This window comes from Peromyscus eremicus, chromosome 6, assembly GCF_949786415.1.
Source record: "Peromyscus eremicus chromosome 6, PerEre_H2_v1, whole genome shotgun sequence".
Lineage (NCBI taxonomy): Eukaryota > Metazoa > Chordata > Mammalia > Rodentia > Cricetidae > Peromyscus > Peromyscus eremicus.
Genome location: NC_081421.1, coordinates 58,155,002 through 58,182,075, shown reverse-complemented (window position 1 = coordinate 58,182,075; position 27,074 = coordinate 58,155,002). Strand labels below are relative to the sequence as shown.

The following is a 27,074-nucleotide window of genomic DNA, read 5'->3' as shown; positions in this document are numbered from 1 at the left end:
TGCCTGTAGGATTCTGAGTTTCAGGCTTAACTCGGTACCTTGCAGCTGAGTGTGTGCATTCTGTTGTTTTCACAGGGGGGCAGAGCTGCAGGGCCCCTGTTCAGTTTACCTGATGAAATGTGATGGTGGATGTCTATAATGAGTTTAAATACAGCTCTGTGTTCAGTTCAGGTTTCCTACTTAGAGTTAAAAAGGATTCTGTAAATGAATTCCTGTGGATGTAAATCACAGGAAAACATGCCCAAACTCACTCATATTTAAAGAACTTCAATTTAAAGCAAGTAGGATATAATTTATTATAGAGCTCAATAAGGATTAAAAAAAGAGTGCTCGCCGGGCGGTAGTGGTGCACGCCTTTAATCCCAGCACTCGGGAGGCAGAGCCAGGCGGATCTCTGTGAGTTCGAGGCCAGCCTGGGCTACCAAGTGAGTTCCAGGAAAGGCGCAAAGCTACACAGAGAAACCCTGTCTTGGAAAACCCAAAAAAAAAAAAGAGTGCTCATATTCTGTTTTTATAATGAGGAAGGAAAAATGTATGTGTGTTTTCGCTGAGACTTGACGCGGGCTGTTGAGAGGGAAATGGATTAATCTTTATGAAAATTTAAAATGCTTCAATCCTCAATGCTAGTTCAGCAATATACCCTACAGATATTTGGGTTTTCAAAACTACCGAGGCCAGGCATGGTGGCATGTGCCTGTCGTCAGTTACTGTGGTCATGGAGACAGGAAGATTGCTTGAGCCCAAGGAACTGGAGTCCAGCTGTGAGGCCTCCTCAAAGAAACCAAAGCCTGTATGCAGAAACCTGTCTGACAGCAGAGTGGCCTAAGAGCCCACTGACGTGCTGGTTCAGCCTGTCCCTGCACAGAGGGTATACCTGCAGCTTCTAGGAGGCCTCCAGGCACACCCTGTAAGCAGAATGCGGACATTAGGTGTTTCAAGGGCTCTGAGTGTCCCTGGACATGTGTAGTATACCTGCAGGGGTGCTCAGGAAGGCACTGGTTTTTGCTGTCTGAGATAATTGGGAAGTAGGATAAAGGTGGGCTCTACTTCAGTGGGTTTTTGTTAATGTTTGAATTTGGTTTGGAACCACGTGCACTTTAAGTAGAAGCAGTTTCAGTACGTGAGCTAAGAGTTCACCAACAGTCATGTCTGGATCAAAAGGAGCCTGAAAGTATTGTCTGTATAAGCGGCTTCTGCAGCGCTCACCAGGGCTCTTCCCTGGGCCGCTTGATTTCATGCCTTCCCATTCCTCCCATGCTCTTCTTTACTGGCCAAGTGAGCTGCTTTCTCCTGCTGTGCTGAGGACCTCCCTCTTATTTATAGTGAAGACAGATCTTTGTAAAGGAAAGGCTTCCAAGTCCTGACTTCTGTTTTCCCTGAAAGAATTGGGAGGCTGGTTTAAAAGGGGGAGGGAAGGGTGTAGATGTTGTGTTCCAGATGACTATTAGGAGCCAGCAGCGAGGAGCAAAATGGGGCCTTAAAGGAGCTGTGTTCCCTCCGTACTGTTCATGGAGGCAGTAAAGGCAATTACAAATGTATAAGTAAACGCTGTCTCATTTTTGTTCAGGTTTAACAAGAGGAAAGATGATGCTATGCTTCCCATTTGTTTCTTTGTCCCCACAGCAGGTACCTCATGTGACAGTGGACTTGTGGATATGAGGAAAAGAAAAAACGCCCCCACACTAAGAGCATGCCTCTCCTCTCCTGTGGTTCAGGGGTGAGCTCACTCTGGCTTGTCCTGAAGTCTGGGTTTTGGTTAGGTTTTTTATTTTTTAATGGGTTTTTGTTTGTTGTTGTTGTTTTATCATTTGGTAATGCTTTAAAATCGTGACTGTTACTGCATGATTCTTTCTGGACTGGTTTCCCCTTATATTAGCAAAACTAATGCAAAATGGAAAAATGGGGCTCAATAATTCAGTTTAGGGGGTAGTTTTGGACCAGATAATCAGAAGAAATTGCCCCTGCGGTATTTTCTGAGTTGTATTTGGATCCTGGTTTTGGCCTGATCAAGGCTGGGTCACTTCAGCTTTGCCTGTATTTCTCTATGGGTGAGCCAGAAGGCTGAGGGAGATGCTGTTGATGGTTACTGGCACCAAGATAATCTTTCCTGCTCCTGTTTCCTCATTTGGCGGGTCTGTAGAGGACAGACAGCTCTGCTGACTCAGGGCTAGCCCCTTCGTGTCTTCTGTTCACAGGTATTTCCGAGTGGATGCCTCGACAGCCCAGTTTCACATTGAGAGGCAGGAGAACGCAACAGGAGTGTGGTCAGTGTGGTACCGCAGCCATCTTGACCACAGCATTGTATTAAAAGATGTGTTTGTTTCCAAGGAGGCCAAGCACATCTTAAAGGTACACACAGTCCCTTTTCTTCAACCTTTAGTCTAGTTTAAGCTTTGTTTAATATCAGGCTATGAAACCAATACTACTACAACACCTAATTTGACTTACAATTTTTAAAGCAAATACAGTTTTTTTCAGAGTTATTTTTAGGAGCTCAATTCATAATCCTGTTTATAATTAAAATACGTGGTTTCACAAAGTATTTCAAGGTTTCTGCTGTGACATCTACACTAGTGTCCATTGAAACTGAAACTTTGTTTGAAATCACAGCTGTTTGACTTTTGATCTGGAATGAGTGGAGTAAAATGATAATTTCCAGACGATAGAACAAATTTAGCATTATCCTATAATGATTTAGTCCTAATGAGTGTCAGGAAGTAACCTCTCTTGCTTTTTTTCTTTTCAGGTTCTGAGTTTCCCTGGCCCTTTATTTCTACCCCCAGGCTGCTGGAATATATTTTCTTTGAAACTTGCTGTTAAAGGCATTCTCCTAAACATGCTCACCAATGTATTTCTCACTACGAGCACAGGGGCCATTTTTGCCATCCCTCTGCAGATCTTCTCGGCTCCAACCAAGGTATTGTGTACACCACCGTGTGCTCTAGTGTCATTTAGCAGTATCCCTTTGTGGTGTTTGGCTTTTATGAACTCAGTTAAGTTCATCTTCTTTAAGGTTGTCTAGGACAGTGGAGGACATGACCACGCCAATCTTAGATGTTAGACTTGTTGAGATGTGGAAATCTTGACTTAGAAAGGGTTTGGTTTTTTTTTTGTGTGTGAAATAATGATTATTTAATAGACTAAATCATCACCAGTAGACTGATCGATTTCATTTTTCTCTTCACTGCTGAGGAGCAGACATAGGGTCCTGTATTTCCTGGGCAGATGCTCTGCTCTTGAGTGACATCCCTAGCTCCCATTCCCAAAGGCTGGGAAGTAAGGAGCATTTGCTTACTGTAGAAAGCGTGGTTGAACTTTTAATCCATGTGTGCAGGGACTTCAAGTAAATTGGATTATTCAGGGTTTTAGGTAGACTTCTTTTAAGTGGTTCTCAGTTGCTCATAATCATTGAATTTTCTTATGGGTCTTGTGTAAAGCCTAAAAGGTTCATGAGAGAATTCTTCCTAAAATCTGGGCAAATTGTGTTCAGCTAAGATTATTTTAAGCATGTGTCATTTTTTTCTTAATGTTTATTTTCATTTAATTATTGCTTCCTTTTGAGCCAAGCTATTATGTATAACACTGAGTTCTGGTTTTTCACTATGAGACATTCATGCAACCATCTTTATGATTTTTTTCTCACTTCTTATTATTGATGTTTCATAGTTAGAAATGCCTTGCCTTTAGCTGAGAATGTGAAGGTAGGACTCTTCACATCAAACTCAGTAAGAGTGTCATCCATTTAGTCATATTTTGAGCAGGAGGGATTTCTTAATAAATACCCTTCCCCAATCAAGAGAAACATATAAAAACTGATTAAATGAAGGAAGCAGGAGGCAGGCTGCAGCAGCATGTGGACTTAGAAACTAACACTCTCCAGACCTGTAGGAGGGTAGCTGCAAGTTAGTAGAGATCAGCGTGCTGTCTAGAGGACTAGAGTACAGCTCCAAACAAGTAGAACACAAAAGCACCACAAATGTTCCAAATCCTTGTAGTTCTGGTCATGGATGATTGTACAGACGCCACTGTAAGTGGTCATTGTAGGCACTGAGATTATATAGAAGCCATTGTAGTGATCCTGTGAGGCACAGCCCAGATGCCTCTGAGATGACAAGGAACAAAGAAATCGCTTCTTAATTGTTTGGCTTCTGGTTAAAGGGGAGTCCGTTGAGGTAGAGGCTAATGTCTGCTTCCTGTTTTAGTGCGTTAGGATTTTTATGCTGAGTGTTGTGTTTTGAGTTATTCATATATTACTTTTCAGTTAGGATTTTTATGCTGAGTGTTGTGTTTTAAGTTATTCATATATTACTTTTCAATCTAGGAAGGGAGTCTGGGTTTTGAAGTGATAGCACATTGTGGCATGCATTATTTCATGGGAAAATCAAAAACAGGTAAGTATTTTGCTTTAGGATTTCTGTAGCACAGCAGTTTGGGGGGAGTGGAAAGCAGTGAGAGAAATTAGCATTAATAGATGGAATTAATTAATAATTAATTCTGCTAAAGCAATTCCATCACACTCTATGCTTAGAGAGCATGATCATTGTCAGAATGACCTGAATTGAGAATCCTCCAGACTTAGCCAGGGTACTTATAGAAATAAGAATGTCCTCTTTTTCTTATGTAGCTTCTGCTTTTGTGAGAGATTACAAATAATATTGTTTGATCTTGGCAGCCTTATCTCTAGGAAAAACTGGAAAATTGGGACTCTATATGAAAGCTGATAGAAGTTAGCATCATTGGGAATTTTATCTACAGACCTAGGTCATAGTGAGATATATGTATATATCTATCCCTATATGTCAGGAGGTGCTAAGTGTCTTGGGAAACTGAAGGCCTTGGTAGTGATTTGGAAGTTGAGCCTAGGTTTTGCTTTATTTTTATTTTTATCTTTGTACTTTGATTTACTGAGATTTCTGATGTAAAGAGTTTTAAAGTACAGACTTACCTTTGGGAGCCCCCCCCCCTTTCTTCCCAGTACCTCCATTAGTGGAGACAGTACAGGGCAGATGTGTAGAGGTGAGGTACCCATAGACCAGTGAATATGCATTGTATAGGGTCAAGTGCTGGTCTGTGCCCTCCTTGAGAACCGCTGTTTGTCCTTCCACATCCCCAACCTACACAGTACCCTAAAAGGTGCAGCTGGCGAAGGGTGTCTCCGTGGAAGCCGCTCTGCCCTTTAGATGGGAAGCTGTAGACAGTGCTGTGAGCGTAGTTTTCATTTGTCTCAGGCTGTGTCATGAGCCATGTGTCTTTTACGTCATTACCGTTACATGATTCGCTTTAGTTTTGTTTTTTACATGTTTGTTTAATTTGACGTATCATGTGCCATTGAGTTAGAGGGACTTTCAGAGGAAAGCAACAGAATTTATTCACTCCACAGCCCTCTTAGTTTGTGAAGTTTAACTGTCAGCCCTTGGCATTATTTCCGAATTTAATTGTTCTTTGTAAATCTGAATTTTGAATCTGATCTAACTTTTAGAAATTCCTATGTGGGACGGAAGCCTTTCTCTGGATCGGTCTACCTGGGACATGGATTCTGAACTTGCAAATAAACTGTATGAGAAATGGAAGAAATATAAAAATGGCGACGTTTGCAGGTGTGTCCCCCTGGGATCGGCAGCGGGGAGTAACTGTTTCCTGGTGCATTGTGCACTGGACTTGTTAGGATTGTACAAACGCCCAGCCTCAGAAGTGTTCACGGGGCAGCACAGTAAATACTTCTCAGCTTCCTCAGCTAGAGCTTGCTCATCAGGCATTAAAACTTGGCCTTTCTTGTGTATTATTTCTGTCTTTATGCACATGTTCACTGACCACTTTTTGCTGACTTGTTTGAAAATAAGCAGTGAATTTCATCTTTGATCCCTCAGTACTTTATTGGGAAAATCTTTGATAGCCATCATACTGAGGCTCTCATTATTAGACAATGATTGGAAGTTATTTTTTATATGTAACATTGCAACTTCAACCAACCAGCAAATTGACCAATAATGTATCATATATAGTTCATACTAAAAGTTCCCTAGTTGGCTGATAGTACCTGGTACAGCCCCTCCCCCTTCTTTTTCCTTTGTTTTAATTCAGGGTCGTTCATGGCTATACTCTCTTGTCTTGTTTCTGTAGTCTGTAGACTAGAGCCCCATCTGTCTTCAGGTTTTATCCTGTTGACAATGTTTTTAGTCTAGAACAGTTGTCTTATAGAAAATTCCACACTGTGGGTTGTTTTTTTTAAAACTGGTTTTTCTAGTTAATATCCATTTTAGTAAGACTACTGGTTCCCTGCTGGAGTTGTGCTGTTGTGACTGTGTCACATCAGGAAGCACATAGATGTCATGGTTAGCATGGTAACGTTGAATCATTTGCTGTAGGTGATTTGTGACAGATACTCACCTTGGAGACCGTTTTCCTTTGGTAATTCAGTAGTCTGATCATATAAATTTGCTGATCCCTAAGACTTACCAGGTTGTAGGATTCATGGACAAGCCTTGTTTCAGTTAGACTAATGGCTGTTAAATGATAAGGCTGAGGGTTACTTTGTGTGGGCTCCGTGTACCAATACTGTGCCTTTCAAGCCCCCTTTGAGCATCGCCACAGTTTCTAATTCATGTGTGTATTTTATTTCTGTCATCGTTTTGTTAATTTGTGTGTGGGGGTGTATACATGAGAGTGTGGGTGTTCACATATTCAGAAGCCTGAGCAGGATGTATTAGGGGTCCTCTGTCTCTCTCTACCTTTTCCCTTAAGACAGTCTCTCACTGAAGTTGGAGCTCACCATTTTCAGCTAGGCTGAGGCTGGCTACAGACAGGTGTGCTTGCAGCCATGCATGCCCAGCTGCTTTTGTGGCTGCTGAGCATCCGCTCTCGGTTCCGCACACTCAGCAAAGCGCTCTTACTCACTGAGCCCGCTCCCCAGCCCCGGAATTAGTAGTTTTGATGACAAATTCAAAATTTACTGTAAGTGTCCTTCTGGGTAGCTTGTGTGTCTCTTTGATGTAGCATCAGAATTGCAGTCGTTCTCTGGACGCTTGCTTGCTTGCTAGTAATACAGGTTTTTTTGTTTGCGTGTGTGCTTTGTGTGCATGCGTATGTGTTTAATGTTAGACATTGAACTCGGGGATTCTGACATGTAAAACATGTGCTCATCCCCAGGAAGATAACGCCAGACCTCTAGATCAGTCATATACTTTGTCTTTCCAAATTCTACCAAAAGCCACTTCCCTAAGAGTTCTTGTTTTTTTAAGAGGGAGTGGTATTTAATATTTCCATTTTTTTTAAAGTCAAGGTTGTTTTTCATATGCATGTATTATAATTATTATTATTATTTTTCTTTGTCATTTTTCCAGGAGAAACGTTTTGGGAATGACTCAGTTTGCCTCTGCAAAGAAATCCAAGGACTCAGAGCCCCTTGTCTCCTTCTTGCCTCGTTTGCTCGTGGAGCCCGGCCTTGTGTTGAACTTTAGTGCCACTGCCCTCAGGAACAGTGTGGTAAGGGTGGTGTGGCTCCCGCCTGGGTCGGGGCACCGGAGCCTGGGCTCTCGTAGTGCTAGGGTGTTTATACCTAGAGACTGGTTTTAGAAGAGATGAATTCACACACAAACGTCATTAGGACACTGAGTGGGGATGTGTTACCAGGACCAGAAGAGAAACTAAGGTCAAAGCCCTTAGACAAAGAGATGCCAACTGGATATGAACTTCCTAAGTCAGTGTTAGAGGTAACTGAGTACTCACCAGCTGGCAGTAGAGAGAAGCTTGGTTCACACCGGCTGAAACAGGTTTCTGTGTCATGGAAATCTAGAGGGAGCCAGGTTGCTGTCGGATGCCGCCAGTGACCTGGGCACTGTGTCTGTTGACTCATCTTTAGTGCCTTGGCTTTTCCCCTTGTGTGCGTCTCCCACCTCGTCTGGGTGGCAGGAAGGGCAAAGGGAACAAACTAACGACACGCCCACTGAGTTCCAGGGGCACACCGCACCTTGTGCTCCCCAAGGCTCCTGGGCTGCTATTAGCTTAATTTCTAAGTTTCAAGAATAGTACGAGGAACTTCCAACTGTCCCTTCCTAGGATTCATTACTTTTTCTATGTTTATTTATTTAATGGTATGTGTAAGTGTGCAGTGGACATCAGAGGACTCTTGAGTCTCTCACCACGTGGGTTTTGGAGATTGAACTCAGTTTATGAGACTTGGTGACTAGCACCTTTACCCAGGAGTCCTCAGTATTTAATGTGGCACACTTTCCTGGCCTTCTCTCCCTCCCTTGACATATGTGTAGTTTTACGAACTACTGAATGTTAGATGTTGGGCTGCCCTTCCTCTAACTGACTGTGTGAATTATTTAAGAACAGGGCGTTTGCTTATATAACCAGAATATAAAATGAAACATCATGATGCTGTTACCTAATCTATGTTCTGTAGGTAAGGCTTTCTAGTATCTTACCTTACAGGGACTTCTTTTCCCTTGGCGTCAGATGTAACCCAGGAGCTCAATGCACTGTGTTCTTGGTCTGCTTTAATCTTCCTGGGCCTGGCCAGGAAATTGTTTGTGGTATTACCCACCCCGACACCTAGTGCTAGGAATTTAACCCATGTTAAGCATGTGGTGTAGTCCCACGAGGATTTGTGTGGAAATCTTCAGGCTGTTTACTTTCTAAGCTGTGCGATGGCTCTCCTGGTGAGATTCGGGTCATGCTCTTTTGGCAGGAGTAGCTTGGGAGGCTACCATGTTCTTTGCCGTGTTAACCTTCCTCTCCTCACATCCAGGTGAAGTACTTTGCGGTGAGGAACCCGTCCCCTTGGCCAGTCTCCCTGCAGCTCCTGCCTCTCTCCCTGTACCCGAAACCTGAGGCCGCAGTGCGTCTGCTGCACAAATGGTAGGAAGATCTCTGGGCAGACTTTCGGGAACTCCTGTACCTCTTTCTCCCAGGCTTTGTGTGCTGGCACACCGTGGGAGCCCGTCAGCCTGTCCCTGGGAGCCTGGTCCCTGGATGCATGTGGCTTGATGGAGATCTTGGCATTGTTTTGTGGGGCACCTTCATTGTCACTGTGCCTGGTCCATTCTCCAGTGGGTAGTTAAACTACCATAATTTTTCATAGAAACTTCTAAAGTTGAGAATCTTTTAAATTGTGATGATCTTTACTGGCATGGGAAGTGTGTTTAAAGACAGGTACGGTGGTGCCTGCCTGTAATCCTACCACTTGGAAGGCTGAGATGGAAAGATCATGAGTTTGAGACTAGCCTGGGCAACACAGTGGTTCACCTATCTCAAGAACAAGAAATGAGTTGAGTACAGTGTGAAACAGGATGCCTCCAGGTGCCTACAGCACCTCACCGTCATGGAGTTGTAGATTGACTTAGACTGTTCCTCTTGAGTAGGAAGCCGGGTAGCGGACTTGATCTCGGATTTCTCAGCCTTTGCACTGTAGTGTGTCAGAACAGACACTGACTTTTCGAGGAAGGAAGGTCCAGGACTAGAGGCCGCTCAGCTCTCTTGCTGGGTTCTGCTCCCTTGAGGCCAGCAAGACTCCCCTAGCCATGTCAACCGGTGTCTCTAGACACTGCCACTTCCCATGGGCATAAAGCTGCCGTTGGTTGAGAACAACTCACTTTCAAGTTCCATAGTAAGCCACCTGGAGGACTCAGTATTGCTTCCTATGTAGACCTCTCTTGCTGCATTTCTTTGTTTCATTGAGTAATACTTCCCTAGAACTTACAGATCTGGTAGGTGGGTGTGGGCTGAAGTAGAATGGCCATTGTTGAGATGAAGTGTGGTAGTGAGTGTGTGAGCACGTAGGTATTATTAATTCTTTATTGGCTGATCCCAATGCTATTTTGAACATTGGAGTTTTTTGTTTTGTTTTTAGGTTTGGCACAGATATGCAGATGATTAATTTCACAACTGGTGAATTCCAGCTCACCAAAGCTTGCCCTTACCAGGTAGGTCATCTTGAGACATTGAAGCTGCTGACTTGCTAGCTGTGTTAACAGTGGGCCTTACCACTTCATGTTCCAGTGTTTGTATGTCCTGTGTTGGCTCTTGTTTCCGCTCTCTGGGCATGAAGTATTCATAGCAGTGCTTGCTTGTTTGTTTGTTTTTAAAGTACATAGTGCTGCAGGATTAGTTTAGGCTGTGCATCATTTTAACGTGATGGATTAGATTCATGCAAGAGAAGAAACAGCAACTGAATCAGAGCTGTGTAAAAAACCGTGTAGCTAGAGATCTAAGAATGAATTTATGATTCTCTTAGGATCCCTTGGCCCCTTCAGATTCCTTTTTAATGTGTTATAAGGGAAAAGCAGATACATTTTAAAAATGTTCTTCTGTGTACCAGGCATGGTGGTGCAAGCCTTTAATCCCATCACTTGGGAGGCAGAGGCAGGCAGATCTCTGTGAGTTTGAGACCAGCCTGGACTACAGATTGAGTTCTAGGACAGCCAGGACTCTATGGAGAGATCCTATCTGAAAAAGCAAACAAATAAAAAGTTTTAACATGTCTTAGTGATTTGAATAGTCACTATATTCCTATGATAGTATACATCCTCTATTTAAAAGGTTTCTTTAGCATTCTTAGACCTCTAAGCAGCCATGATGCCTTACCTAAACACTTAGGAGCAAGAATTAAAATATCATATGATGAAGTTGTTTGCCAGTGGCCTTAGCCACCTCATTTCTTAGTCTTCATTCAGAAGTAGAGGATTTGTCTTGTGTGTCCAGAATCAAAGTTAAAGCAACTATAAAAAGAATGTACACAGACATATACAGTGGTCTCCGCCCGTGTAAAACTATACTCAATACAGTCTACATGAAAGAGCAGGAGGGAGACCACAGAGAGCCTCAGTCTATGTGGAAGAGCAGGAAGGAGACCACAGAGAGCCTCAGTCTTCATGGAACAGCAGGATGGAGACCACAGAGAGCCTCAGTCTTTGTGGAAGAGCAGGAGGAGACCACAGATAGCCTCAGTCTATGTGGAAGAGCAGGAAGGAGACCACAGAGAGCCTCAGTCTTCATGGAACAGCAGGATGGAGACCACAGAGAGCCTCAGTCTTTGTGGAAGAGCAGGAGGGAGACTACAGATAGCCTCAGTCTATGTGGAAGAGCAGGAGGAGACCACAGATAGCCTCAGTCTATGTGGAAGAGCAGGAAGGAGACCACAGAGAGCCTCAGTCTTCATGGAACAGCAGGATGGAGACCACAGAGAGCCTGGGACAGAAGGAGTCAGAGCAGGTTCTTAAGTGCACTTGTAATAGAGACTTGTTTACAATAATGAACAAATCGTCCCTTCTCTGAGATCATTTGGGCATCACTGGAGGGTAGAGCCGTGTGCCTTGGGGTCACTCATTCTCCATGGTGACCCTGCCCCCTTCTGCTCCTCTTTCCTAAGTAGCATCTAGGGTGATGGAGATAATTAGTTCAAAATACTGAGAAATGCTTTGCCTTTTTAGCAAGTCATTTACAATTTGAAATCAGAAAAAAAGCCAGTTTATTTTATGTAACTATTTTATCCAGATTTGAACAAATTGGGTAACTCATCTAGATAATGTTTATATTGGCATCTAGAGATTTTTCCTTCCAAGAAATAACACCCTTGTGGTGGGGGAGTCTTTGCTAACTTATTAGATTGACGAGAGAGAGAGAGAGAGAGAGAGAGAGAGAGAGAGAGAGAGAGAGAGAGAGAGAGAGAAATGCTCAAAGCACTTGTTCCCTCTTGCAGAGAATCCAGGCTCGGTTCCTAGTAACTAAATGGTGGCTCACAGTTGCCTATAACCACAGTCCATGGTGTTCTGCACACAAGTGCTGCTTGTACAGACAGGAAGGCAAACATATGTGCACATAAATAAAAAATAATATTTTAAAAAGTTTAAAACTATTTTTCATATAAAAAAGACTTGGACATTGTAATTTTGTTGACTTGCTTGTATTAGTGTAGTTTTATGGGTGGGGTTAAGAATGTATGGAACTGGGTGGGGCAGGTTTGACTCCATCTACCTATATGATTTTGGGCAGTTGTTTCAGCTCACCTCTGACCTTCATAACAACATTTGAAGAGTCAATAAAGTTTATAAAATAGACTGCTTAATGTTTTATGTGGGCTAAATAATCCAGTGCCTGGTATATAAAAAAAACATTTAATAGACTGCTACTATTGATATTATTACAGCTTTAATACTAAAGTTTGGCATCATTTTGGTTTGGTGTTTATATTTTATTTATAATGCAAAATTTTGTCTTGTAGAGTTTATAATTTTAATGGAAATGAACCTGGTTTTATCACCAGTTGTCTTTCTAGTTAGCACAGAAAATATCAACAAGGCTTGAAGGATAAAACTGAAAAGAGAAATATTACTGTGCAGGTTATATGTCATACCTGTCAACAAACAATCACTTTTCATGAGCTAGATGAAGCAGCAGAAATATTATCATAAAAAATATGGCCTATCAGTGTTAAAACAACAATATTTATTCAGAGGAATACTGGAGGGAATAAAGGCAAATGTGAATAAATAACAGTCTCTCTCCTAAAGAGAGAAACTTGTAAAAAAAAAAAAAAAAGATGGTTTCTATAAAACCTAAATTCACTGTTAAAGACAACCTATGCTTATCTGATGTGGGTGGGTGATCTTGTTCAGTTTCTATAGAATCAAGCAGAAAAAGTCTGTTTTCTGATTATTGTTTCATAGTCAAAGTGTTTGGTATAGAAGGCTTCTAACTCCCAAGTCCCACCCAAGCCAGGGGGCAAATCCATTTTGCAGGATCCTGCTAGATTGTCCTGCAGTTACCATTGAAGTTTCTCAAATAAAGCATAGGAAGTATTGAACACTTGAATGTTCAGGACAAACAAGTTCAGATACATTGACAAAAGCAGGGGGTGGCGCTCAGCGGTATAGCACTTGCCTAGCGTGTATAAGGCAATGAATTCTGTCCCCAGCACCACAGATACAAGGAGAGAAAAGAAAACAGGTTGGCAAGGATGCATGGGGTCAAGCTTCTAACTGGGTGTGCTCAGTGACTGTGGAAGCCCACTCTGCTGGTTTGAAGTGGTTAATGATGTCCTCTGTGACTTGCAGGGTGAACCTTCAGAGGAGTCCAGTTTTGATGCTCTCCATCTGCACTTGCAGCCTGTGGAAGTGAGAAGGGTTGGTGTTGTGTTCACACCAGTGGACTATGGAAAAGTCACCTCCCTCATACTAATCCGGTAGGTGTGTCCCTATCAGAGGGTCAGTGTAGGCAGTTTTTCATTGGGACCAAGATCCGCTCTATTCCACCAGCTGCTTCCCAAATAACCACTCAGAGACTTATTGTTAATTATAAATGCTCGGCTGATAGCTCAGGCTTATTACTAACTAATTCTTACAACTTAAATTAACCCATTTCTGTTCATCGGTGTGCTGCCCCAAGGCCTGTGGCTTTTACCTCTCCTGCATGTCCTGCTTCCTTTCCATCTGGCTGGCTGCTTCTCTGACTCTACCCTTCTTCCCAACATTCTCTCTGCTCCTAAAATCCCACCTAGCTGTTGGATAATCAGCTTTTTATTAACAATGAGAGCAACACATTTTTACAATGTACAGAAGGATTGTTCCACAGCAAGTCAGTCTCTTTCTCACTGGCTCATCTATTTCACTGAGAGTTGACACTTCTCAGTATAGTGGTGGGGCTCTGTTGTGGGATAGGAAGAGGTAGGGGCTGAAGAGTCCTCACTCAATCCCTGTGCTTCAGTCACATTCCTTCCCTAGTAGGCTGGTGTCTCCAGGAGGGGAGCATGTTTCACTCAGCCTCTAGTCGGATATGGTCCTAAAAGGCAGAACATACCCACCCACAGGCGCACCCACATTTACTTCTTTGTCCTTACAATAAAGATATTACAACATTGCTGTAGACATTCCCATGAGTAGGTTTTGACCTCCAGCCTCTCATGCTCTGTAGCCCCAGGGACAGTGGGAAAAGTGCCTCACTGGGCAAGCCCATTGGCTCATTTTGCTCTCTTGAGTGATAGTTACTGCTTGTTGATTTAAGTGGGAAAAATTTTATTTTATTCTTCGCTTTATGTGGGTAGTCTTCATGAGAATCTTTTTGCAAGTTACAGTACAGACATGAATTGAAGCTACTTGCATTGGTGAGCCTAACCCAAATGCAACTTTGAATACATAAAACTTTAGTTACTTTTCAAAAGCTTTTCTATTATCAGATCAGTTGCACAAAGTTTATTGGAAGCGTCCTTTAATGTGCCAGCATTAGTTCTTCTGCAGCTGAATGGGACTAAAAAGAAAATGTGCTAAAAAAAAATCCAGCGTGTTTGTCCTCATAGGCCTTGACCCGAGACTCCCCACCTTTCTGTTGAGTTGTGTGCTTCATTTAAAACCTATTCTTCTTCTTCTTTTTTTTTTTCCCCCGAGACAGGGTTTCTCTGTGTAGCTTTGTGCCTTTCCAGGAACTCACTTTGTAGACCAGGCTGGCCTCGAACTCACAGAGATCCGCCTGCCTCTGCCTCCCGAGTGCTGGGATTAAAGGTGTGCACCACCACCGTCCGGCAAAACCTATTCTTCTTGAAGAAAGGTTTTAGAAAGTATATAAATAAACTTTGCTTCCCTAGACTTAAAAATAAAGTTTTTAATAATGGTTCCTTTACTTTTGATGGTTTCTTTATTGATTGACACAGTATTTTCTACAAATCCCTCATTTATCATTTACAGACTTTTACATAGCGAACTAAGCTTCAGAGATATAAACATATTTCAGTGCATTTTACATAATTAGAAATATAGATAAATCCCTTCTGCACTTCTGTGGCATTATTACCATGGTGCTGGGAATTCAGTCTAGTGTGCATCCTTTCAACTTTGCACATCAAACTTTATCTTAGCAAGCATGATGTCAGTTAATAAAAGGATGAACACTGGCCTGCACCACTGCATTAATAAGAATCTGACTAGTTACATGTAATTTGTGGGATGATATTTTCAGTATTTGATTAAAAAGAAACATATTTCTCATTCTAGGGTCATCCCATCCATAAGGCAGTATTTCTTTTCATTGTAATCACTATGAAAACCTCTTAATTCACTCAACAAATAAGTTTTGTCATTTTGTCAGGTTTTGTTAGCATATGTGTCTGCTGCTTTATCTAATGTCTTGGAGTGTGGCCACCACCCCATGCCTGGTTGTTAGAAAACTTAGCTTCCATTTGTGGCGGGGTGGTTGGAGAATGATGATCACTCACTCCCTCTACTGCCAGCTGGCTTGAGCACTCTGGACTAGCATTCATTTCCTGGAGACCCCGTAGTCTATAAGATGCACGAGGATGCCATACTTTTAAGAGATTGCTGTATTTTTAACTCACAGTATTCTTGCTGTCTAAGAATAGTGCCGGGTAAGCTTTGCAGCACGTAACATTTAAGCGAAGCTTTCCCCTGTGTCTCAGGATTATGTGGGGTTTAGGGCTGTGTTGACTTAGGCCTTGGGTGATGCTGCTGTGCTTTCCTTCATTGTAGGAATAACTTGACTGTCATCGATGCGGTCATTGTGGAAGGATTTGGAGCACAAGAGCTCTTGAAAGTGGGTGGAAGACTTCCTGGTGCAGGAGGCTCACTCCGATTTAAGGTGCCTGAGTCCACTCTGATGGACTGTCGTCGACGTGAGTTCACAGGCTTGACCCCTGCAACATCTTTTTCTTTCATTCCATAACTTAGAGCTGTTAAATTAAGGATTGATATAGAAACAATACAACTGGTTAAATATTACTCCTTATATAGATTAGACTGAATTAATAACTTTACAGTTACATTTTAAGTTATTGACTCTTTCCAAAAACTCCAAATGTAAAATATGCTTTCATTTATTTCCAAAGGTTTGATATCATATCTGAACTGTTTCTAGTAACTGTGATGATGTTAAAACAAAAATGTAAATAAAACCTAGGATGGTGGTACACACCTCTAATCCCAGGACTTGGGAAGGAGGATCAGGAGTTAGTTTAAAGCCATTTCTGGCTACTACATAGCAAGTTTGAGGCCAGCCTGGGATATATGAGATTCTCTCTCTTACCTTATCCATGGTTCAGTGTAAATGAAAATTCCAGGGATATAGGGTACATGATATCTTGCAGTAAATCCAAACTATTTGGCTGTAGGAAGAATAAAACATTTGAGTTTCGCCTCTAGTGGGTAAGGCAGAATGTGGACTTGAGAATTTTTATTGTTTCCTTGTTCTATAACAACATCTAGAGATGCTAGAATAAGAAACTATTCTACAAACTAGGTAGAAATCAGACTTGGAGCTATGTTCAACTTCTACACATTTTAATAATGCTTTGATTCAGTCAATTATTAAAGTTAGTTTTGAAGTTTATGTATACTAAATAAAACAACTTGTTCCTTTCTAGAGATGAAAGACAGCAAACAGATTTTATCTATAACAAAGAACTTCAAAGTTGAGAACATCGGCCCTCTTCCTGTAACTGTGACATCCCTGAAAATCAATGGGTATAACTGCCAGGGTTATGGATTCCAAGTGTTAGATTGCCATCCGTTTTCACTGAACCCAAACACATCTCGTGACATCAGTATCGTGTAAGTGCTGGGGTGTAAGTTCTTTTCTGTTCATGGTGTACTGTTATGGGAGGTACCCAGCCCATTGGTAACTGATAACTTATGCTGCTTTCATATAAATATTTGTTTTTTCATTTAAAAATTTTGTAAGGGTGTTTTTGCTGCATGTATGTGATGTACCATGTGAATGTTTGGTACCCAAGGAGGCTAGAAGAAGTATCTGGTCCCCTGGAACTAGAGTTAGAGACATTTGTAAGCTGCCTTGTGGATATTGGGAATTGAACTCAGGTCCTCTGGAAGAGTATCCAGTGCTCTTAACCACTGAGCCATCTCTCCAGTCCTGAGTATTGTTTTGTAGGCCTAAGTTTTACTTCTATTGTTATTTTTGCTTTGTGGTGAGAATTAAAACCAGCAAATGATCATACTGATGAGCCCCTTACCCTAGGTTTACTCCGGACTTTACCTCTTCCTGGGTCATCCGTGAACTGATGCTGGTGACTGCAGCGGACCTGGAATTCCATTTCACACTCAACGTGACTCTCCCTCATCACATGTTGCCCTTGTGTGCGGAAGTGGTTCCGGGTCCCAGCTGGGAGGAGTCTTTTTGGAAGCTCACTGTCTTCTTTGTCAGGTAAACGACCACCTTCCCCACGCATCTCAGGCAGAGGAGTAAGTCATGTTGCAGTCACATGAAAAGGCAGATTGCCCAAGTGAGTCTGCTGGCATGCGATCAGGGGACAAGGCAGTAACGGGGGGTGGGGGTGGGGTGGACACAGACGGACATGGACTGCGGGAAGATGTGAGGAAACTGCCTGAGAGGGCTCCAGGACCAGAGGTGTAACTCACAGCTTTGCTCCACGTTCATTCATTGCCGTTCACAGTGGCAGATCTGAGGACTGATATTAGCTCAGGGCAGTGACTGTTTGATATTGTAAGACCGCAGTAGTGATCCTTTGTTTGTTTGTTTATTGGTTTTGTGTGGTTGGTTTTATTTGTTTGTTTTTTGAGACAGGTTTTTTTTTTGTTTTGTTTTTGTTTTTGTAGCCCTGGCTGTCTTGGGCCTCATTCTGTAGACCAGGCTAGCCTTGAACTGGGAGATCTGCCTCTCTGCCTCCTAAGCGCTGGGATTACAGGGGTGGGATACCACCACTGAGCAAGACCACAGCGATCCTTTAACAGTCACTTCATTTAGAAAATACGTTTACAAATTGAATTGTCACGTCAACCTTATGAATATGCATGTTTTTAAAAACGGAGTGTTTTCAACCTTTAAGAAACATCAGAAACTATGTCACATGTTCGTTGAAATTTAATACAACTTCTGTAGCTGTTTTCTGTTGTTCATTCACCACTCTACTGTAATAGGGGAAAAAAGTCTTTTTATCTTTGTGGTTTTTTTTTTTTTTTTTTTTTTTTTTTTGAGGTAGTCTCGTTACATTTCCCGTAGCAGACTCAAGCAGTCCTCCTGCCTCAGCGTCTGAGTAGCTGGAACAGTAGCTATTGTGCCTGGCTTAGAGTGGGTCTTCTTAATGCTGCTGAGAGCCGTACAGTAACGGATGGCCCTGTTTTCTCCCCAGTTTATCCCTGTTGGGTGTGATTCTAATAGCCTTCCAACAAGCGCAGTACATTCTGATGGAATTCATGAAAACAAGACAGAGGCAGAATGGCAGCTCGTCTTCACAGCCGAACGGCGGTCCAGTGGACGTGATCAGCTCCCACTCCCACAAGTAAGATGTCTCCCTCCTGGGGGGGGGGGGCGGGTTCATACTGCTCATTTCTGATTTTCTTTCAAGGTAATAGAAATTTAATTTTTATCAAATTCTTTGTAGCTTGTGTGTGAACATCTGCACTATTTTCTTAGATACTCTGTGTGAGGGCTTGGCTCATTGATGGCCTCCCGGTAGAAAACTCATGGATGTTGTGGGGTTTTTGGTCTTTTTTGGGGGGCCCGCCACCCAGCTCCCAAATAAATCACACACGGAGGCTTATTCGTACTTGTAAATGCCCAGCCTTAGCTTGGCTTAGTTTCTAGCCAGCTTTCCTTAACTTATCCCATCTGCTTTTTGCCTCTGGGCTTTTTCTGTTCTCTTACTTCTGTAAATCTTACTTTTACTCTGTGGCTTGCTGGTTGTGTAGCTGGCCCCTGGAGGAGTCCTCCTCCTCTGGCTGCTAGGTCCTTTTTCACTCCCCAGATTTCTCCCTCTACATGTTCTCTCTGCCTGCCAGCCCCTCCTATCCTTTCTCTTGCCTCTCTATTGGCCGTTCTGGTCTTTATTAGACCATCAGGTGTTTTAGACAGGCACAGTAACACAGCTTCACAGAGTTAAATAAATGCAACATAAACAAAAGTAACACACCTTAAAATAATATTCTTCATATGGGACTTGGCGAGAAGAGGGAGGCTGGAAGTCCTCAGTGCACTGCGCCAGTTGATCCCACCCTTGTGGAGAGGTGAAGTTTGGTTTGCTTTGCATTCATACTAAATGCGTTTCTTCTTCTATTCAGAAGCAATTGCAAGAACTTTCTTGACACATACAGTCCATCTGATAAAGCCAGAGGAAAGAGCTGCCTTCCAGTGGGCCCACCCCTGAGCAGGATCCAGAATGCTGCCAAGAGAAGTCCGGCCACCTATGGTCATTCTCAGAAGAAGCATAAGTGCTCCTTCTACTACAGCAAACAGAAACCAAGTACATCCGTGGCCAGCAGTGCCAACATTACCACTGAAGAGAAGCAGACTTTGACTCTGGCAAGCTCCCTGTCTGCTGCCAAGGAAGACGCCTGCGCTGATGTCATTAGTGAGAACTGGGTCAGCCTCAAGTATGCCAGTGGTGTGAATGTCAACCTGCAGAAGAATTTAACCCTACCCAAAAATGTATTGAACAAAGAGGAAAACTCACTGAAAAACACAGTTGTCAATAATACTTCTTCAGAATGTAGTATGAAGGAGGGAATACAGACGTGTATGTTTCCTAAGGAAACTGACATTAAAACTTCAGAAAACATGGCTGAGCTCAAGGAACAAGAGCCCTGCCTACAGAAGACTTCTAAGAAGCCACCTGAAAGTCCTTTGCCCAAAAGCCCACCTCAGTCCCAGCAGGCAGACATGCCAGAAGTTTCCAGGAAACATGGTAACCTTGGCCGCCTCTTTGATTGTTGTTCTTTGGTGTCTTGTCTATTCCCAGTGAGATTTGGTCTTGCCTGTAGCCTTCAGAGAGGCACTGTGCTTCCCCCAGCCCCTTTTCTTCGGATTCTTACACTACAGTACAGTCCAGTCTCGTCTGCTCACCACAGGACTCTTCCCTCAGCCTCACAAGTCATGGAATTACAGGGGAAAGCTACTATGCCCAGCTGTGATCTTTGGTTTTAATTGTGAGATCTTTGGTTTTAATTGTGAGAGCTGAGTGCTTTTATGTACCCAGTTTTAGCAAAGGCATAAATGTTGACATTCAAACCAACAAGGACCCTATGTTTTAGAATGCTATGACTAAGAATTTCAAGTATTAGAAGAAGATGGGAGTATTAATGTTGTATATCATTGATAGAAAGATATTGATAGATTGCTAATTATTTATTCTCAGCTTCAGGCTTTTTGTAAAAAAGTAGTCACCCTTTGCAGGGTTTCTGACTAAACAGTTCTGTACCAACTTTTCTTTTTCCTTTTTTTCTTTTTGTTTTTTAAGACAGTTTCTCTGTGGAGCCCTGGCTGTCCTGGAACTCACTCTATAGACCAGGCTAGCCTTGAACTCAGAGATCTGCCTGCCTCTGCCTCCCAGGTGCTGAGATCAAAGGCGTGCGCCATCACACCTGGCTACACCAGCTTTTCTAATGGCTGCAGCTCCTCCTGTCTCCTGGCCTGGCTTTTTTAATAGCGTCTCTTGGTTAAAGAAAAACAGCTGTTCTCGTGACAGACGCTATTGACAGAAGAAGGGGTAGCGTGTGCTAGCTGAAGCTTGTAGCCTCCACAGAAGGGTCTGCACCACCTCCTCCCTTCCCCCCTCCTCTTTCTCTCTTAACCAATACGTTAACACGTTCCTGTACTGTTGGAAAAACTCAGCAGTATGTACGTGTATATTTATTTAAAAGAGGAGCTCACGAAGTAGCCCTGGCTGGCCTGGATCTCGCTCTGTAGACCAGGCTGGCCACAAACTCACAGAGGTCCAGCTGGCTCAGCCTCCTGAGTGCTGGGATTAAAGTGTGTGCCACCATACCAGTCAAGCTTTGGTCTTAACACTCAGCTGCTAGCACTTGTTGGCCAGCTTCATATTACTGCAACGAAGTGCCTCCTGAACAGTGCTGTAGGGAAGGTTCGGGAGTTCTAGTCCAACGCCAGGAGGCCTGTTGTCTTAAGCTTCGCATTGGAGTTAGGCTGGCAAGGTAGAAAGCCTGCATCAGAAGAACATACCCATATCATGAGCTAGGAAACAAGGGGGCAAGTGTAGGGGAAGAGACCAAGGTCTCACGACCCACTTTGAGGGCATGTTCCCAGTGACCTGAGAAGCTCCCAGGAGGCCTGCCTCCTAAAAGGTCCACTGCACCTCCTGAGAGCGCCGTCTTGGGAACCAGGGCTCGTGTTCAAACCGTGGAAATGTCATTACTGATCATTTGTTCATGCTGAAGTAAAGGAATGGAAAGGCTCTGGATTAATTCTAAAGAGCTTTAGGCATTTGGCACAATCCTCAAATGGAAATTTGACTGTTCCATAAAGAATATTATGATGTAAAAGATAGTTGGAGTTCTCTGAGAGGAACATTTGTTATAATTTGAGTTGTTGGGCAAGTATCACCTCAGCCTATGGTCAGGACTTTGTCATCAACCCAAACAATGTCCGCTAAGTAGTAAACTAGACACCATCACTCCTCTTGTCTGTTCGAATGTGACCACATTAGGTCTCCTTCCAACTGAAATCAGAAATCATAAAGCATTCGTCCCTATCTGTCTGGCTCATTTCATTTAGTATGTTGTCTTTAAGGTTCCTCAGGCTCTGTCTTTCAACCAGGATTTGAATTCCACTGAAAAAACTCTTACCTAGTGTAGGACGTGTTGGTTCTGGCAGTGTTAGATGTAGCCCCTTAGACAGTTGTCCACTCATCCACTGGCGGACAGCAGGTAGTTTCCACCTTTGGGCCACTGGGAATTACGACAGCACAGTAATGCTAGTGCCCTGCTCTCGCTTGGACTGTAGAGCTTTTATATTCCCACCTGTAAACAAAGTGAATTTCTGGGGAAACATGGGTATAAAAAAAGTGTCTAAATCTCGTTAAATGAAATTGACAGAGGAAAACGTTTAATTAAGAGGAATATGAATGGAAAAATGCTAGAAATTGATTTTTTTTTCCTTATCAAGGAAATAACCAGCAAGTGCCTATCAAGAATGAAGTGGACGTCTGTGAGACTGTGAAAGGGGCTGACACAAAAGCGTCTTCAATAAAGAAGAGTCAGAGAGCGTCTCCAGAGGCCACGTGTTCTGAGAAGCAGGACATACTTTCAGCAGAGGTTTGCATTCCTTTCTCTTTCCTATTAAAAAGAGCCGCGCTCACACTTAGGCAAAGAGTACAGGTATCTCCCATAGGTATATATCTTCCTCTGTAGATGGTGGTAAAACTTCAGTATGTTTGTTCAGAAAGGTTTATCTTCTGATTATATAGGCGATCGTAAAATGGCTTTTAGTGAACCCAGGTAGCTTTTGTTCTCTGGGGCCTAATCTTCAGTGGTGCCTTAATTCCTAGTGGCAGCAGTAGAGTAGAACCAGACCAGACCTGTTCCATCTAGTTAGTACTGACATCTCCTTTTCAAAGCAGTCTTGGTGAATTGCTTGTCTTTCTCTGCCCTGCATCTATAACCATCTTTTCTCTAAAAGATCAGAAAAGTATTATTGATGTAATAGAAGAAAATTGTCCTGCAGTGAGAGAGGAGTTCAGTTTGTAAGTGGAACCGGTCCACTATATAGGTCTGGAAAAGTTGATGCCTAATAACAAACAGACATAGGCACATTCTTCATAATTCATGAAACTTGAGGCATAAAGAGTTGGCCAGAGCAAGGAAAACAAGAAGCACAAACTTAAGCTTGCTTCAGACTTCTTAGTGAGACATGTAATGTCAGAAAACGACTGGTGTAGTGTCATTGAGAGAGTGAAAATTCAAACAAAGAATATTTTATCCAGTCAAGCTGAGCTGCAAATACAGACGTAATAGCAGAAATTTGTAAGTGAAAATCAAGTTAACAAAAACCCACCAAGCTAAAAGTAAAAATAAAGACTCAGCGTTGCAGAAGCTACATAAAAGGTAGGTCTGTTAGTGACATCAGCTTATGTTATATCCAGAACTGAGACTAAATAATCAGCAACAATAAACCAAAGCCAGATTGCAAATACTAAAAACTTAACAAATAAAAATACAGTAATATAGAAAAATATGTAGAAGGTGGAGCTGATGAGAAGCAGGGGAAATACATTTTAGCAGTGATCATTTCTGGTAGAGGGCAATCTTGTGTGTGGTGTCTGCTTGTCTGACTGTCCTTGTGGTACCGGGGATCAAACCCAGAACCTATGGATGATAAGTACCACTGGCCACACTCCCACCCCCACAATCTTCTTTTTTTCCTGGTTTTTTGAGACAAGGTTTCTCTATATAGCAGCTTTGGCTGTCTTGGAACTCTCTTGGTAGACCAGGCTGGCCTCAAAACTCTCAGAGATCCACCTGTGGCATGTGCCACCACTGGCCGGCTCATAGTCTTCTTTTTTTTTTTTTTTTTTTTTTTTTGGTTTTTCAAGACAAGGTTTCTCTGTGTATCTTTGGTGCCTATCCTAGATCTCGTTCTGAAGACTACGCTGGCCTCGATCTCACAGAGATCCGCCTGCCTCTGCCTCCCGAGTGCTGGGATTAAAGGTGTGCGCCACCGCCACCTGACATCTTATTCTTAACTTTAAAGAGATCTTTGTTGTTTGTTTGTTGCTTTTGTTTTGTTTTGTTCATGGAGACAGGGTCTTCCTGCACATCTCTAACTGTCCTGAAACTCACCATGTAGACCAGACTGGCCTGGAACTCAAAAGGGGTCCTTCTCCTGCCTCTGTGTCTCAAGTGCTGGGATTAAAGGCATGCACCATGACATCCATCCTTTAAAGAGATCTTTAATGAATTAATATATATTATGCAGAAAAAAATGTTTAAAAGTTGGTAGTTCCTTTGGTTCTACCTTGGTTACTTTTTAAAAAAATTACATTTTTGGGGGCTGGAGAGATGGCTCAGCGGTTAAAAGCACTGGCTGCTCTTCCAAAGGTCCTGAGTTCAATTCCTAGAAACCACATGGTGTCTCACAACCACCTGTAATGAGGTCTGATGTCTTCTTCTGGCCTGCAGGGACACATGCAGGGCAGGCAGAACACTGTATATGCAATAAATAAATAAATATTTAAAAAAATAGATTCTTATAAAATTGGACCTTACCATTCGATTTAAAAGTAATTTATTGTCTTAGTGTCACATCTATTTCCATTGCCTCTTCTGTTACCCTTATGTATGTGTGGATTCATGGAGAATATTTAGAAGGAAGGTTTGTGAAATAGGGAGTGACCTAGTTATTTCTGAGTGGTTGCTCTGTATTCTTTAAATTTGATATAACAGGCACGACTCTCTTGTTGAAATTAAATGGAAGTGCTACAAAGTAGGTTTGCCGTAAACATTCCAAAGTGGGCTGAGAAAAGCATGGGCGCTTGCATGCAGTCAAGCATCAAGACTGATACTGGGCTCCAGGGTCCTGGCAAGCCCCAGAGGAGGTGGCAGCAAGGCCGGCAGGCAGGCATCAGGCACTGCAGGACCTGCAAGGAGAGGAGCCATCCCCTGGGATTAGCTAGGACCCTGTCTGCCAGAAAGGCAGCCACCCACAGGGAAACAAGGGGAAGAGGGCTCTTGGGCCCTCCAGATTGGGACTGCCACGCAGGAGTTAGGGATGGAGGTTACCCCTGTGGAGTTGGGCCTGAAGCAACCTGACTTTCGGGGTTCTCTAGAGCAGTGGTTCTCAACCCTCCGAATGCTGCAACCTTTTAATACAGTTCTCCATGATGTGGTGACCCCCAACCTTAAAATTATTTCATTGCTACTCCATAACTGTAATTTTGCTACAATTATAAATCATAATGTAACCAAACATCTGATATGCAATCCCTGTGGGGGTCTCGACCCACAAGTTGAGAACCACTGCTCTAAAGTCACTACACACACACACACACACACACACACACACACACACACACACACACTGTATATGTCAGTATTTATAATAAAAGGGTGTATGGTAAGCTGATTTGCCAAATGTGGTCTGGACCGTCCAGCAGGGCTGTCTCGCAGTGCACAGGCTGAGAACCACGCTGTGGTTCAGTCCCCGAGACTGGATGTCTCTGCAGTCCCAGTCTGGGGCTGGAGTCCTGGGGGATTCCTGGTGAGTTGCTGGGTTTTCAGTCTGTGCTGGAATCTTGAAGAGTTTTATTTAATACTGGCTGCAGCAACAGGATAGATGAACTCACCAGCAAGATTGAGGGCAAGCAGGTTAAAAGCAAGAGCTTCCTTTTTCAATGTACTCTTATCTGGGCTGCCACTAGAAGGTATGGTCCAGATTTAGGGTGAATCTTCCTACCTCAAATGATTCCATCAGGAAAATCTTTCACAGGTGTGCCCAGCTCCTGGGGTTTCAAGTTGATTCTAGATATAGTCAAGGTGACAACCGAGATGAGTCATCACATTTTCTCTGCAGCACGAGCAAAGAGAAGATGTGGCCGGAATCCGAACGCTGGGCAGTGTCGGGGTGTATGTGAATCAGAGGAACAGAGAGCTGGGCCCAAAGATGCAGGAGGGGACAGTTCCATGGGCAGAATCAAGTCACCACATTGAGGACAGGGAAGTAGTGAGATTGGAGTTGAGTTTGGTGTCTTTTTGATAGGTCTTTGGAGACTTGGCTATTGTCTGCAGTGACATAAGAGTTCACGTTGAGATTATGTTAGGAGGTAGCGGAGCCAGTGACTCCAAGGTCCCCTCGGTCTCATGTGGCCCTAAGAAACAGAGGTGCTGCTGCTGGCTCCCTCTGCCACACACATGTACCAGAACCCCTAGTTCTGCCTCCAGCCCCAAGTCTTCCCGACTCCTTGGGCGGGATGAGCCTTATATATGTGGGTTCTTTATTCTGAGCGTTTTGTTGTGGTTGTTGTTATTGTTTTCTTCCATTCATCTTAACCATCAAATGGTTGAGTGCCCCTGTCCTTGGAGCTCCACCAGTCCCTGGTCAACTGGTTATATCCTCTCCTCCCTCTGCAGATCTGTGTAGCTGTCCAGCCATGGGCACACAGTGCTGGCAGCGTATGGAGGCAGCTTCTGGTGCCCCCATGTGGCTGTTCTTGGTCATTTTCTTGATGTTTCTGCAGTTGTTTCTTCAGGTCTGGAAAAGCACGCTCCACTGCATTGCTGATTATGAGAAAATCACTCTCAGTGAACACACTCCTGGGTGCAGTTTGTAGTGTTTGTTTTTCCAGCACATTCTTGGGGCCTAACTTTGTAGCTTGGAAGACAGTATAAGCCTGTCTGTTGTACACAGAGAATGTTCTTCTAGCTCTATTGGCAAGGAAGGATGAAGGCCAGGTGTAGAAGCCGTAGACTAAGTTTTAACCTTAGCTCTGGGTTTTTATTTTCTCTTAAGAGCATTTTTTTTCTTAGAAAAGCAACTCTTGATTACAAAAGCATAGAACAGAAGGGGAGAAGGGATCCATCCAAAATGAGCCACTAATATTTTATGTAATGTCTTTTGAATAAAATTTTAAGATCTTCTTAGTGTAATATAGCTGAGAGTAACTATTATCATTGTGTATATATGTCAGTTATAATTCTGATTTTTCTCATGTGATTGAAAATGGAGTGGAAACTCTGATATTCCAGCATACTCCTGCAGGTGGACATTAAGGCTGCATTTCCTCCTCATGTTATCAATAACCCTGTGATGAATGACTTTGTTCCTAACTCTTGACTATAGTCCTAATTCACCCTTGATGGTTTTGATGGGAGTCTGTTAGTTCCGGTTCCTCTCACTGCTGTTAGACTGCCTTCCACGAAGTTGTTTCTAGTTGACTTTCACTTGGGTGATGGTGGAGTGTGCTGGCTTCATTCCTCTCTCCAAAGCATCATTTGTTTGTACCATCTCAAGGACCCCCCACATGCTAAGCTTGTACCCTACCACTGAGCTATACTTCTAGGCATTGTTAGCAGAATATTGGGCATGTGATGGATGAACAGCAGTGTTTGGTTTGGGAGGGGTATTTATTGTTGTTGTTTTGGTAATCCAGGATTATCTATAGTTCCAAAGAGTTGCTTTTGAGTTATCTTTTCATTTTACCCAGGGAAAGATGAACATTTTCCTCCACTTTATATGCATGTAAAATTCAGGGAAAAATTTTTTTAATCACCCATCCAAAACCCCACCACTGGAAACAAACTCTGTAAATTCAGTGTTCACCCAGAGGCAAGCACTATTACAATATCCTGCCACCCAGCCAAATGATACAA

The 27,074-nt window shown here is 42.9% G+C and overlaps 1 protein-coding gene across 4 annotated transcripts in view; it reads left to right on the top strand.

Moving 5' to 3' along the window:
- Tmem131l (transmembrane 131 like) overlaps nt 1-27,074 on the top strand; it is a 142,822-nt gene that overhangs the window by 97,133 nt on the left and 18,615 nt on the right. For 3 of the 4 annotated variants that reach the window (XM_059265542.1, XM_059265539.1, XM_059265543.1), the window contains exons 12-26: nt 1,624-1,717; nt 2,196-2,349; nt 2,747-2,917; nt 4,322-4,391; nt 5,480-5,597; nt 7,341-7,482; nt 8,753-8,862; nt 9,854-9,926; nt 13,056-13,183; nt 15,477-15,619; nt 16,367-16,553; nt 16,978-17,163; nt 18,110-18,259; nt 19,038-19,660; nt 21,877-22,025. In XM_059265542.1, coding sequence (XP_059121525.1) covers nt 1,624-1,717; nt 2,196-2,349; nt 2,747-2,917; nt 4,322-4,391; nt 5,480-5,597; nt 7,341-7,482; nt 8,753-8,862; nt 9,854-9,926; nt 13,056-13,183; nt 15,477-15,619; nt 16,367-16,553; nt 16,978-17,163; nt 18,110-18,259; nt 19,038-19,660; nt 21,877-22,025 — 2,498 coding nt within the window. The remainder of the gene's footprint in view (nt 1-1,623; nt 1,718-2,195; nt 2,350-2,746; nt 2,918-4,321; nt 4,392-5,479; nt 5,598-7,340; nt 7,483-8,752; nt 8,863-9,853; nt 9,927-13,055; nt 13,184-15,476; nt 15,620-16,366; nt 16,554-16,977; nt 17,164-18,109; nt 18,260-19,037; nt 19,661-21,876; nt 22,026-27,074) is intronic. The other variant, XM_059265540.1, reaches the window with a different exon arrangement.